At 40.8% G+C, this 13,384-nt stretch overlaps 2 protein-coding genes across 3 annotated transcripts; one reads left to right on the top strand and one right to left on the bottom strand.

Moving 5' to 3' along the window:
* The first annotated feature begins 258 nt into the window (after positions 1-258).
* Positions 259-2,846, top strand: LOC146564395 (putative transmembrane protein 244). Its single transcript, XM_085292165.1, has 6 exons — positions 259-392; positions 809-894; positions 1,792-1,865; positions 1,950-2,075; positions 2,167-2,211; positions 2,304-2,846. Exons 1-6 carry the CDS (start codon positions 360-362, stop codon positions 2,396-2,398), a joined length of 459 nt encoding a protein of 152 aa, XP_085148291.1. The 5' UTR covers positions 259-359; the 3' UTR covers positions 2,399-2,846.
* Positions 2,847-2,854: 8 nt separating this feature from the next.
* On the bottom strand, positions 2,855-7,267 carry sgk2b (serum/glucocorticoid regulated kinase 2b). 2 transcript variants are annotated; one of them, XM_085292162.1, is made up of 12 exons: positions 7,045-7,267; positions 6,657-6,732; positions 6,490-6,559; positions 6,356-6,381; positions 6,072-6,129; positions 4,936-5,019; positions 4,591-4,719; positions 4,355-4,467; positions 3,763-3,982; positions 3,518-3,673; positions 3,350-3,439; positions 2,855-3,269 (listed from the first exon to the last, which is right to left on the bottom strand). In XM_085292162.1, the coding sequence occupies exons 1-12, from the start codon at positions 7,109-7,111 to the stop codon at positions 3,108-3,110; spliced, it is 1,251 nt and encodes a 416-aa protein (XP_085148288.1). In that variant the 5' UTR covers positions 7,112-7,267; the 3' UTR covers positions 2,855-3,107. The 2 variants fall into 2 exon arrangements, with proteins under 2 accessions (XP_085148288.1, XP_085148287.1); XM_085292161.1 differs by having other exon boundaries at positions 4,591-4,722.
* Positions 7,268-13,384: the final 6,117 nt, after the last annotated feature.

Below are 13,384 nucleotides of genomic sequence, written 5' to 3' on the forward strand. Positions count from 1 at the left end.
ACTGGGCGGCTTTCCACGGTAATGGCAAGGCTGTAGATGCGAGGTATATCCCCCCAAATGGTAAACACCTGGGCTGGGGAATATAACAAATATCCACGACAACATACAAGTGGCACATACAGAGGAAAGTCTTTATTTTTTTCAGTTAAAAACAAATTAAAAAAGGCCGCCCTGATACGAGGTGAAACGAGTTCAGCTGGGCTGTAAAAGCGGCGGCGCTGCTCCGCGTCTCCTGTTGGCCGCTAGGTGGTGGTAGGAGTCCACTTTGTTAGGAGGAGAGCTGGGGGATTTAACCGAGGTCGTGCAGCCTGCTGCAGCCCACGTTATTTGGGAATAAAGCATTAAAGGGAAACCATGAGATGGCATTCAAAGGCAGAGCGGTCGACTCGAAGGTAAGATGGGGAAATCGTGTGCTGTGAGATTATCCGACTGTCCTGTGGATTTTCAGGCGTTTCTGTGAGCCGTGGATCGAAAGTGGGAATTATGTGCGGTTAAACAACAGAATAAGCTGGCTATGACAGGCTGTTTTATATATAATGTAAACACACACGTTAAATATGTATATCATACCTCTTATATATTATAAACCAGCAGCAGGTCGGGCTGCAGCACATAAAAGAGCCTGCCTGTCTGCCTGCTTACAGACCACGCATATCCCTCCCACTGCAGGGATCTGCGTCTATAATACTGTGAGAGTGCAATCCTCAGCTTTAGGTGGTGTTTGCTCGTGTTGCGTTATATGGAAAATATGTAGCGTTGACGGACAAGAATCTTTAAATTACGCCCCATTCTCTATCCATCCCAACAGACCGTGCTCCTCAACCTGCTGCTGTGTCTGCTCATATTTTACTCGCTTTTCTACATGATCGGGAGCGTCTGCTTTGGTGCCTTCAGGTGAGAGCCACGCACGCGCAAGGGATCGAAAGGAGGGTTTGTCTCCTATAATAACTGGATGTATATTGATGATTATAATAAATAGCAACAAATATTCAGAATCCAAATGTCAAGATTCTGAATAAAAAAGTCAGTATTTTGACATTAATCTCTTTGAGTTCTAAAATTAATGTCAGAATTGTGAGGCTATTCTGAAATTAACCTCAGAATTTTGAGATTAATGTCAGAATTGTGAATAAAAAAGTAAATATTCTGACATTAATCTCAGAATTCTGAGATTTCTTTTTTCTCTGAATTCAAAGATTAATCTCAGAATCTGAGAAAAAAAGTTACACCAATCACACACATCAAACAGACTACAAACTGCACTGCTATGCTATTTTTCTTTAACTACATTTAATAAGGTATTTTTTATTATCCTTTTTAAATGTATGACATTTATTGTAATAGTTTTCTGCACAGTCTCTTTAATGTATTATATTTCTTTTTATGTTTTTGTTGGTATGTTTTATTATATTCCATTCAAACTGTTATATATTTTACTTTAATTTCTACTTATTGCATTCATAATTTTTCTGTTTGAGCTCCTTCTTTTGGGGAATTTTTAACTTATTGACCTATTTTGTTTCGCCATATCGTATTATGCTCAAGATGTTCTACTTTACTTATAGGTCATTCTGCATTATTTAAGCTATTTACTCTTAGGTTATTCTACTTATTGGTCATTTTACTTTATTTAAGGTATTTACTAACAGATCATTGTACTTATAGGTTATCCTTCTTTATTCAAGATATTCATTTAATAGATTATTCTACTCATTCTACTTTAAGATATTTACTTATAGGTTGCGCTTTAATGTTTTGTCTGCTGTAACTTTATCATATCTCTCATCTCAGGTTGGACCACTTTGATGGACTGATTCCTTTTGACTTTAAGACCGAACCTACCGAATCCAACTCCAAATACTTGGGTGAGCACACCTAATGCGTGCAATGCTGTCGACACAGAGTGGCAGCTTTATACACATAATCTATTTTCTCTTTTCTTTTTCTAGTGAACCTCCTGTCCTTGGAGCTCACCTACTTTTGCAGTGGCCTTCTGTTTGCCGCAGTGGTGAGGAGGCGGGTTTGGGACTACGCTCTCACTGTCACACTGGTGCATGTAATGATCACCAGCCTAGGTGAGCAGAAATGTATCGGTGCATCTACCCAGGTGCATGCTTGAATAACCAAATGCATTGGGTAATGACACGTTTTGTTTCCATGTTGCAGTAATGTTGGAGTTTCCTACTGTGTGGCAGTGGTGGCTGGCTTTAGGTAAGACAAACACTGCCAGCTCATCGGTTACTATCAGTCTTAACTTCATGAGGTTAGCTGTTTCAAATATGTCACTCTTCATTTTTCCCTAGGCAGTGGCTTGTTTCTGATGATTTGCAACGGTCAGTTGATTGCTTACTTCACATGCCAGAGTGAGCAGAGCTACGCCTCCTTCAGCATCTACTGACAGACTGAAAGCCACCCTCCCTGTGTCCAAACTGTTCCACAGTCTTGTGAAGTGAGGTAGAAAGGATCAGAACAGATGCTCTCCTTTTTTCTCTTTTTTTTTTGAGGGGAAGACATCCATTAGCCTCTCCACAGTGATGGGCTTTTTCTGTTCATCACTAAAATTAGACACCAAAACACCACACGTGAAGTCGGAGCTGGGGTCCAATTTGTGTTTTAGTGTTGCCAATAGGCTGGCATCCTGTTGTTGTTTTTATCTAAACACCGCATGGAGATGCTTTCTGTATTTTGCTCTGTCACTATGCAGCAATAAAGCAGCCAGTGAAGTATTTTGAGTGCACTTGTAAGCTGTGAATGTAATGTTAGAATGAGAATTTTGCAGTACACATTGTATATTTTAATATCCTGTAAATGCAAAGTGTTGAAAAATAAATCTACTCCAAACTGTTGAGTGCTTCATATAATGCATTAAAGCAGCGAGGATGAAATAGTGACCAGCCCATTCCATCATCACGACCACATATTGAATTAACATCAATAGCCAAAAACACAAAACAAACAAACAAAACATCCAATGAAACATACAGTATGTTGCACTGTTAGCATAAAAATCTTTTTGCTCAAGTTCTTAAAAATAGACACCCACTTAAAAATTAATGATGTAAAAAAGAAACAACTGAACAACCGCGCCCCCGGAGGATTCGGTGTTGTTATGAAACCGGCTCTGCTGCCAGGTACTCCACAGGGTTCATGTAGGAGAATCCTTGGAAGGCCTCGCTGACCCCGGCCTCCTGGCACATGTCGTTCACACAGGCAGGTACAGGTTGTCGTGTAAACGCTGGGTCAATGTAACTGACATCCCAAGGACCAGCCTGAAGAGGAGAGAGGAGTGAGCCATGTTCCCTCGGTTAAAAAGAAAAGTGCGTCGAGCTCATTTCTGATTCACTCGTACCACTTTTGGGATGAAAGGGGGTCTGATTTTTCTGGCCAGGAGGTCATCCCAGTCGATAGAGGCGAAGAAGGGATGTTCCTGCAGCTCCGCCTGGAAACACAATAACAGTTAACCCTTCTGTGGCCATGTTTCATTACTGTTTCTCTTCTTTTTAGCTGGGGCACTTACAATGTCACAGCTCGCTCCTAAGCGTCTGGAGACATCTTTTTCCAATAAGCCCTCCAACAGTGAGCAGGCAGCTTTAGAGATGTCGCTGCGTAGCTGCAGAGGGCCGTGAAGGATGTTCTGAAACATTTGCAGTTTACTGCGACTATAAAATGGAGGCTGTGAGAGAGAGGGAGGGGAAGAGGGAGGTGGCTTAAGGTGAAGATGCTGATGATGTAAAGGATAGAGATCACTGCACCTGCACTCACCAGTCCACAGATCATCTCATAAGCCACCGTGCCGAGTCCCCACCAGTCCACAGCTGGGCTATATGGATGGCCGTGTAACACCTCTGGAGCAAGGTACTCCGGAGTGCCACAGAAGGTGTGCATGACCCCACCTGTGGCCACACCTTCTTTACAAAGCCCAAAGTCAGTCAGCATCACGTGGCCCTCACTGTCCAGCAGGATGTTCTCAGGTTTCAGGTCTCTGCATAAAAACAAAGAACACTGAGTCCTGCAAAATCTGACATTAGCTGTCATTTCTTTGTTAGTTTCCTTTAGCTTCACATTGCTTTTCCTCACTCTTTAATTTTTAATGTGGCGCCGGAGAACATGGTGGATTTGAGTGGGAAAATTTCATTGGGAATTCTCTGCATGAATAAATGAAGCAGGCAGAACGTGGTCAAATCAAACATGCACAAAGAAAGAGAGAGAGCACAGAGGCGAGAAAAACTTGGAAGGGTGACTATGCTGCCGCTTTTCTAATGCTGTGTTTTCACGCATATATATATATATATATATATATATATATATATATATATATATATATATATATATATATATATATATATATACATACCTGTAGACGATGTTAAGAGAGTGGAGGTAGCCCAGTGCTGCAGCCACCTCTGCAGCATAGAAAGCAGCTCTGGGTTCTGGAAATGACCCCTCTCTCTGCAGGTGGTAGAAAAGCTGAAAGCAAAGCAAGGAATTCAACACAACAGCAACACCTGCACTTCTACAAACTCATAGAGTACACAACAACTAAACATCTGAATGCAGAATATTTTGAAATCCTTAATCTTATACACTCACCTCCCCTCCATTGACATAGTCCAGGACAAAGTAGAGAGTGTTTGGTGTCTGGAAAGAGAAGTGGAGTCCCACCAGGAATGGATGCTGTAGTCCTTTCAGCAGTACACTCCTCTCAACCATCACATGCTTCTGCTACAGAGACAGAACACTGGATGGATGGATGGATGGATGGATGGATGGATGGATGGATGGATGGATGGATGGATGGATGGATGGATGGATGGATGGATGGATGGATGGATGGATGGATGGATGGATGGATGGATGGATGGATAGATAGATAGATAGATAGATAGATAGATAGATAGATAGATAGATAGATAGATAGATAGATAGATAGATTACCTCTTTCCTCTTGACAATCAACTGTTTCTGGAGCACTTTCACAGCATAATAACCCCCTTGTTTTCTATGTCTTGCCAGCAGCACCTGTAAAAGTTTGAATTTTCACATTTAATCTCACAGCACCAACCTCAAACACAGCAACTTACAAGGTCAACCAAATCTGGGGAAAAAGTTCCCATCTGACCCCGTCAGCATCAGAAAAACACATTTTACAAACTGTAAAAACTACAACACAGCTGGTACATTTTTACCTATAACACAGTCAAGCTGGAGACAGTGTAGAGTAGTAAGAGTAAGTAATTCTTGTGTTTTTTGGCTTTGTTCTGGTATTAAATATTTTTGGAAGCGTGCTCATTTGTTTATTCTTAAAAATTATGACATATCTAGGTCATGTATAGTGCTCTAATTTCATCATATGAGAGGAAATATTGAGATGGTACGAGCCAGACCCACAAACACAAAACAAATAGCTGAAATTAGTGAGTGAAAAAAAAAAATGTCCTGGAGCTGTTGACTCATCAGATAAGAATTCAAGAGGTACGATGTCTAGAGAAAAGAAAGAAATGGACTGTGTTTATGTGTGTTTATGTGTCAGAGACAGGGCGAGGACTGAAATATTGATGTTACATGAACAAACTGCAGAGACGAGGCAATCCAGGTTGTTCGTGAGTGCATGTAGGTGTTTTCTGTTTGTTTGTAAGTAATAAAAAAATGACAGTAAAAAAAACTGCAACCAGCTGTTTTACAGCGACGAGTTAGATTTGTGACTATGTTAGAAAAGTATTTTTCCCACAGAATGGATCACGGTTGGGAAATGAGCGATTCCTAAAGCTGTAACTTGTTTTTGACCAGCCACCTCTCTGATATCATGATATGAGCACCGAATATTTGTCAGAAATTAACATCCAGGGTACCAGTGCTTGTTTGGTGCACTGATGCTTAAAGCTGGTCACTTGGAGTGGGTGTAAAACTGATTTAAAAGCAGGTTTTAACAGAGCCTAAATGTGTTTTTCTGTGCTGAGAATTCGCTGTGGATCTCTCCTCTACTGAACAACAACAAATCCTCATGTTTCAGACCAATCGGCTGTCTTAAAGGGGGGTCAGGGGGGTAGGTGCTGAGGATTTTTTTTCCTCACCTTTCCAAAGCTTCCTCTGCCGATGACTTTGAGGTAGTCGAAGTCTGATGGTTTCATCCTGGTTAATACAACAGCAGAAAACAGTTAATAATGCACGTCCGAGTACAAATAAGTCATGCATAATAATTGGATGTGAATGCATGATAAGAAATAACTCTCAGGTTGCCTCTGGTGAAGCTCATGAATGAGAAAAAAGCCTTCTGGCCACTTTATTAAGTCCAGATTGTGCATCATTGACAACATAGACGAAATATTTCCCGATGTAAAGGGAGAAAATGACTTACTGTGAGGTTTCTGTGTTCGTGGAGCTCTGAGGAAAAGACATAGAGGGACAAAACGGTCAGGAGGTCAGCTCAAGTTTCATCTTCTGTCAACACTCAGCAAAGACTTTAAAAAAAAGTCTTCTCTCTGAACTCACCAAAGTAGATTTCTCCTCCTTCCCTCTCCCCGGTTTGCTTTGTCTCTGCAGGATTTTCTCAGTGTCCAGGCTTCAATCGGGAGATCGGACACAGAATATGAGGGTTTGTTTTATGAGGTTCAACACGAAGGAAAAAAGCTGTGAAAAAATGACTGTTGCCAACTTACTGTTGGCAGAGGTGCTGGCTGGAAACAAATTTGTGCAAGAAGTCACTGAAGCCCACTTTCTTCCCCTTGAGCAGAGCTGTAGCACAGGAAGAGGGTTAGTCCCTTACATAAGAGGTCAACAGCTGTATTTACTCAGCAGAAGGTTGGTGTCACTTTATCACCGCACTTCTCTCAAGTGATCAAACTTCTCTAATTATATGGAGACTTTCTGAACCTTTCAAGCCAAGATAAATAATTTTAACATTGTGGTATTTTATGCAGTAATGACTAATTACTCTCTTTTGGCCTCTTTAGCTTTTATCTTTATATTAGATGTTATACACGAGCTTGCTTTAAGATCACAGGTAAAGTAAAGCTTATCTTAAACATTTATATTTAATGTTCTTACCTGAGAGAAACGAGACAAGGCCTTTCATCTTGGCATAGGTCATGGGCCTTTCTTGAGACACGGTCATCTGGAAAAGAAAAGAAAAAACGACCAGCTGGTTTAACTTGAAAAATGAAAATTAAAAAAGAAAATATCTGAGGAGCAGAGCGCAGGTAGCTGCTGCTGAAGGCACACGGGTGGACTGTCCTTCTCTGAGGTGCCCTACTTGTCTCACGTCGCCCCTGACCTGCCGTTCAGTTTAAGGACCGGTGACGCAGGGGAGACGCTGAATACCAGTGAAGCTGCGTTCAAGTGCCCTCGGAGATATCCAAATTATATTACGCGTGGACAACCGTAAGTTACGACAAGCCACTGGCCAGCAGTATGTTTCATTTTTCCTCGGCAGCATCTGGGACTCTCGTTCCTGCATTAGATTGCATAAGCGTACACCAAAGCCTTTTAACGTTTAAACGGTCTGCTGACTTGTTAGAAGTCACCAGTGGAAAATATATCTGTAAATCATTTGTAAATCATTTTTTTAACATTAGAATTCCAGTAAACCAAAAACTAAACTACAGTTTTCTTTATTATCTATTAATAGTCAATAAATTCTTAACTTTTACTAGTAAAAACAAAAATTACAGAGGTCTATAACTGTTTTTCATAATGTTTAAAGGAGATTTTCCATTTCAGATCAACAACCCCATTTCAGACGTGTCACCATTATGTCTAACAAACAAAGCGAAAGACAAACTCTGACTATAAAGTAAGCAGTGCTTTACATGTAGCTAATAGTCCCAAATGCAGTTAACTTACCACAAATTAGCCAACATGGAATTATAGCTTTATTTTGAATGAAGTTACTGATGCCTCGAATGGGTATTTTTCACTAACAAGAAGTTAATTGTTGATATCAAGAATGGACTTTTTTAATGGCTAAAAATTAAATGTAAACCCTTTACTGAGTTGTTAATATCCACATATGTCAGCTGGTGTTACATTACATATTAATACTGCTGATGTACAAAAGTATTGGGTCATGCCTCTTAATCGCTGGATTAAATAATGCTGTGGGATTGTTTTTCTGGGGGTGAGTATCTGCTGAAGGGAAATCTTGAACGTGAACAATCCTCTGCCTCCAACTTGGTGGGAACAGTTTGGGGAGAAGGTTTTTTCCCTTCCAGCACGACTGTACCCGGGTGCTCCATAAATGAGTGGATGAGTCTGGTCTTGAAGAATATTATTCGCCCACACAGGCTGTGACCTCAACCCAAATGAATACCTTTAACATGATCCAAAGAGGAGAATGTGGTCCAGGACCAACATCAGCATCTGACCTCACAAATGCTCCTCTGAATAATGAACGTCCAAAAATTCCTCCAAACATACTCCAAAATCTTGAAAATTCTCTCACAAGAAGCTCTAAGTGTAATATGTCGGTGGCCCAGTATTTTTGTCCACATAACATGCTGTCAAAATAAGCTCCTGGCACCTGAATGCAGCACAGGGGAATCGTGCGCTCTCAGGCTGACCCTGCAGGGCCCATGTGGTGATGTCAAGGGAACTTTTTAGTAACTTGTAACATTTTTTTATGATCCCATTTACTGCTGTATGGAAGCTTCCTAAGAAATTCCAGCCACCAACATTTAGAAACCACCAGCATGTCATAGAGTGGGTGACAACACTAGTACTGCAACAGTGTTGATACTGTATTTAGAATAGGATAAATAATGGCAGTTAAACTGTGAACAAACTGGTTCATGTTACTCCAGAAGGGCTTTTACTCAGAGACATAATTTTTTATGAGAGCGGAATAGTTGCCCTCGGTTTCCTTTTCAACATATAGTAGCTCAGGGAAACTATACCCCAGTATCATGGCAGCTTTCCAACACATGGCAAGTCGGTCATTCTGTCTCGTGGCTGCTGGATGTCTGAAAAAACTGGCAAGGCCTGCTATGTCGTTAAAGAGTTTTATGCTTGTGATATCTGATCAAACCCATTTCACATTCATAGTAGCTGCTTGTTCCAGATATGATTTACATACTGAGGCTGTGTGAAATTCAAATCTTCCTGTCTGAATTACATAATCTAAATTGATATGAACACGAAATTATATAATGAATGGAAATAGCAACCAGGTGGGTCTGGCACAGGTTGTGGTAAACAAATTCTTATGGAAGAGGCAGAGAGATTAGAAAGAGATGATAGAAGAAATTTAAAAGTGAGAAATCTTTACATGGTATGCTACACTGTAGTACTTGTGAGATGATTTAATAAATCCCGCAGTGTGCAGTTACCAGATGGAAAAGATCAAAAGAGTCGTGTCAGCAATGAGAATAAGAGGGTGTGAATTAAATGGGACATGAAGTTCAGATACTGAAATAACTTCGAGTTTGTCCCTCTGTCTCCAGTGTCTAAATTTGGAGCCGTGGGGTTCGGAGTAGAGCTGGTACAGGGTGTCTTGATTGCTGTTACAGAAAGTTGATCCTGGGATAGCAACAGGGGGAGGTTTCCTGTGGGGTGGGGGGAGGAAGGGGAAAGCTAGAAACCCTGTCACCCCAAAGTGAACCAGTCTATGCTGGTCTGATGGACTGCCCTCAGTCTGAAACCTCTTGTCCCATCACTCTGACGGCATCGGAACTGGTCAGAGCTGGTTTTACCTTTCCAGGTCACACTGAACGCAGGTCACACATCTCAGCACTCCAAAAGCAGTCCTAAAAGTGCGTAAGCCCACAGCACAGACTCCAGATCAGCCTGCCCAACTGAACAGAGGAGGGTCTCTGTGAAGCAATGGAACCGTGAAGCCAGGTGATCATGAAACCAGATAACAAGTTAAAACAGGCATATGCCTGTAACTTGGGAATAAGTTGTGGGAGTAAGTTGTGTTTCCTAAAGTGTATTTGAGTACATTTTCCCTTGGTTTTCTCCTTGGCATTTGCTCTTTAGTACAACACTGAACATCTGTTAATTTTAGGTTAAGTCAGCTTGCCACATGCTGTATGACAAATGTACCAAAAGTGGACACAATGTAAATATAAATTTACAATGAATATACATACAGTTACAGTTAGAAATTTACATCCAGTCATTGTGGTATGAATGTCATAACAACTCTGGTCACTTAATGATTTCTTTGAACCTTGAGAAAAGAAAAGGAGAGACTGGGTTAATTTATACAGAAGGTAATGAGGGAAGTGGGAGCAGGTAGGGAACACAGCTCCAGGCAGCTAACCAAATGAGACAGGGAAGTAAAAAAACACAAACACAGAGCAGCGCTTACCAAAATAAAACAGGAGGGAAGACAACTGAATGGGGAAATGGGATTAACTTTACACAAATAAACATAGGAATAAGGAAGACAAAAATAACTAACACAACGATGAGATTGAAGGAACAGAACAGGAATGCTAACAGGAACTAATAAACCCAGAGTCCTCTATAACTAAACTAAGAACATGAGGCTAAAAGATAAGGAACCTATACTAAACATGGGGTGATCGTGGCTCAAGAGTTGGGCGTTCGCCTTGTAATCTGAAGGTTCGAGCCCAGGCTTGGACAGTCTCGGTCATTGTGTCCTTTGGCAAGACTGTTGCCTACTGGTGGTGGTCAGAGGGCCTGGTGGTGCCAGTGTCCAGTAGCCTCACCTCTGTCAGTGCGTCCCAGGGTGGCTGTGGCTACAATGTAGCTTGCCATCACCTGTGTGTGTGAATGGGTGGATGACTGGATGTGTAAAGCGCCTTGGGGTCCTTAGGGACTAGTAAGGCGCTATACAAATACAGGCCATTTACCATTTACATGAGGACATAACAAAACTTAGGCACAAGGAAATACAAAATAACACTATAACAAACTATAAAATAATAGAGAAAATGAACTTCAATAACTTTGCAAAACCGAAAAGAAAATAATGGACAAACAAAAAACTCAAAACCAAGAACCTAACGCAGAGGGACCATAATAGCTCTTCTTCCAGGGTGGAATGATTGCAAAGCTTTAATAACTTACAAGAAGCAAAAGTTGGGCCCACAAGTCTGGATTTATTTTGGATTTTCCCAAATTCACAAAGGTTCAAATTATTCACACAGGGTCAGATATATACATATACCCCCATTGTTTGACCACTCTTCTTGGCAGAATTGGTTCATTGAGTTCATTTCCTGGCACAAACCCAGCTTTTAAACGATCCACAAATTTTCAATAAGGTTGAAGTCGGGACTTTGGGAAGGCCATTTCAAAAGCTTAAAGTTAGCCCGTTTTTATCGATTCCAAAACCAGTATTGATGTGTGTTTGGGATCATTGTCCTTTAACTGTCCAAGTTTCAACAATCTATCTATTGATTTAAGGTGAAGCTGAATAATTTGAAGGCAATGCTCCTTCTTTATTATTCCAACCGCTTTGTGCAGTGCACCAGTATCACTGACAGCAAAACAGCCCCTGATCATGGTGCTACCACCACCATGCTTGACAGCTGGTACAGCGCTCATAGGTTTGAAAGCCTCACCTTTACCTCTCCAAACATGCCTCAAGGTATTATGATCAGACAGCTCAAGCTTTATCTGGTCTGACCGTTATACTTTCCTTCAGAAGGCATTTGGATGGATGGTCTATGCAGGAAGCTGAACATTTCAGTCAAGCTTGAAGGTTTAAAATTTGGAGCTTGGAATTTGGCTTGTATTTTGGTTGACATCCTCTCAGTCCATGGTGGTGTAAAACTCTCTTCACTTTGGACAGTGACGCTTGACACATCAAAATAACAATTATTTGAACTGATTGTAACTGTCCCTGAGACAGTTACAATAAAGGTGTTGGTTTTATATGTTTCTGTAATAGATTCATGTTTAATTTAATTCATTTATTTGTTGGAAAGGGTTAAAATTTATTAAATGAGATAATAAAAGTGTAGCATTTATTAAATTACTTGTCTATAATATGAGGTTACAAAATAAGGGTTTGTTAAAGATGTAAAGTGCTGTAAAGTTTGTATGAGGAGGTGTTTGTAATGGTCACATGGCCAGAGTTTGGCTGAGAGCACAACCATGGCATTGTGGGTCAGAACTAGCATGGATACAGAGCTACAGATGCGGCTACAGCCACAACATTAATGTTATTCTGCATGTGGTCCAAGAGGCGCACACGTCTTCACGGTGGCTGAAAAGAATAACAGAGAGAGAAATAAACTTATGAAGACATCAGTATGAAGCGTGGCCATTCTTTGTTGGACGCCTGTAGTTACACTGATGATCCTGGAATGTGTAGATGTTTAGAAATGGCTCCAAGAGACCTTCATAACTTGTGTAAATCCATAATTCTCCTTCTTAGATCTTTGCCAAGATCCTTGAAGTTTCACATTGTTCAGAGTATTCTAGCGATGGCTGTCAAACAAATCCTTTTTTATGTTGGCAAATACAAACTAACTGTTGTAGTCAATCATGTCAATAACTAATGAGAAGTTAATAGGTCATGGGCTCATCAGCTTAAAAGATATTGTAGAACATTCAGCACCGCTTATAAAAAGATTTGAGTCTGTGTATGTATTACAGCCTGTGTATATATCTTTTGACATGTGTGGATTACAGAAAATCCGAAATTAACTGAAACATTTTTATTTTTTAACATAATTAAAGATATCGTACAATCATTCCACCCTGGAAAACAAACAAATAACAGTCATGCCCATGCGTGAGACCACCTGCATGAGTTCGTTAATGTTGACTTATTAAGCTCTGCTCTACATTAGTAATCTACAGATACTGTAAACATATATATATATATATATATATATATACCAAGGGCTCAGAGAAGAGCTCGAGAGGATGTGGAGGGTGAAGGTAACGGTGGTCCCCGTGGTAATCGGAGCACTAGGTGCGGTGACTCCCAAGCTAGGCGAGTGGCTCCAGCAGATCCCAGGAACAACATCGGAGATCTCTGTCCAGAAGAGCGCAGTCCTGGGAACAGCTAAGATACTGCGCAGGACCCTCAAGCTCCCAGGCCTCTGGTAGAGGACCCGAGCTTGAAGGATAAACCGCCCGCAGGGGCGTGCTGGGTGTTTTTTGTATACTGTATAATCACACTGATACTGAATATTGTATGAGGCGCTATTGGTGGAAGTCTGCCCTGAGAAAGAACATATGGTATACAATAACATGGCAAGCTTAGTTGTGCCAGTATATAGTAATAATAACTTGAGTTTAGGTAGAAGTCAGTGAGTGTTGTGGTGTTTAAGTCATGAAGTGTAATAAAAGAGGTGATGAAACATGTATCAAACATATTTAATTCATTAGTTTCGTTGACAAGGCTGCCTCATCCAACTATGAGTCATCTAGTAGCAAAGGGCTGTCAGCTAACATCAGAGGGTGTTAC

The sequence above is a fragment of the Mchenga conophoros genome, linkage group LG11, assembly GCF_057382185.1.
Source record: "Mchenga conophoros isolate Kocher_MC1m ecotype Shallow Benthic linkage group LG11, M_conophoros_male_GT1.1, whole genome shotgun sequence".
Classification (NCBI taxonomy): Eukaryota; Metazoa; Chordata; class Actinopteri; order Cichliformes; family Cichlidae; genus Mchenga; species Mchenga conophoros.

Excerpts from the sequence above, each read along its gene's own strand:
- LOC146564395 (XM_085292165.1), top strand. The coding sequence starts at position 360 with ATGGCATTCAAAGGCAGAGCGGTCGACTCGAAG. Across the intron at positions 393-808 it reads GCAGAGCGGTCGACTCGAAG|ACCGTGCTCCTCAACCTGCT; the intron begins GTAAGATGGGGA and ends CCATCCCAACAG. Across the intron at positions 1,866-1,949 it reads ATCCAACTCCAAATACTTGG|TGAACCTCCTGTCCTTGGAG; the intron begins GTGAGCACACCT and ends TTCTTTTTCTAG.
- sgk2b (XM_085292161.1), bottom strand. The coding sequence starts at position 7,111 with ATGACCGTGTCTCAAGAAAGGCCCATGACCTATGCCAAGATGAAAGGC. Across the intron at positions 3,983-4,354 it reads TCTCTTAACATCGTCTACAG|AGACCTGAAACCTGAGAACA; the intron begins GTATGTATATAT and ends GTTTTTATGCAG. Across the intron at positions 3,440-3,517 it reads TAGGAGCGAGCTGTGACATT|GCGGAGCTGCAGGAACATCC; the intron begins GTAAGTGCCCCA and ends TTGTGTTTCCAG.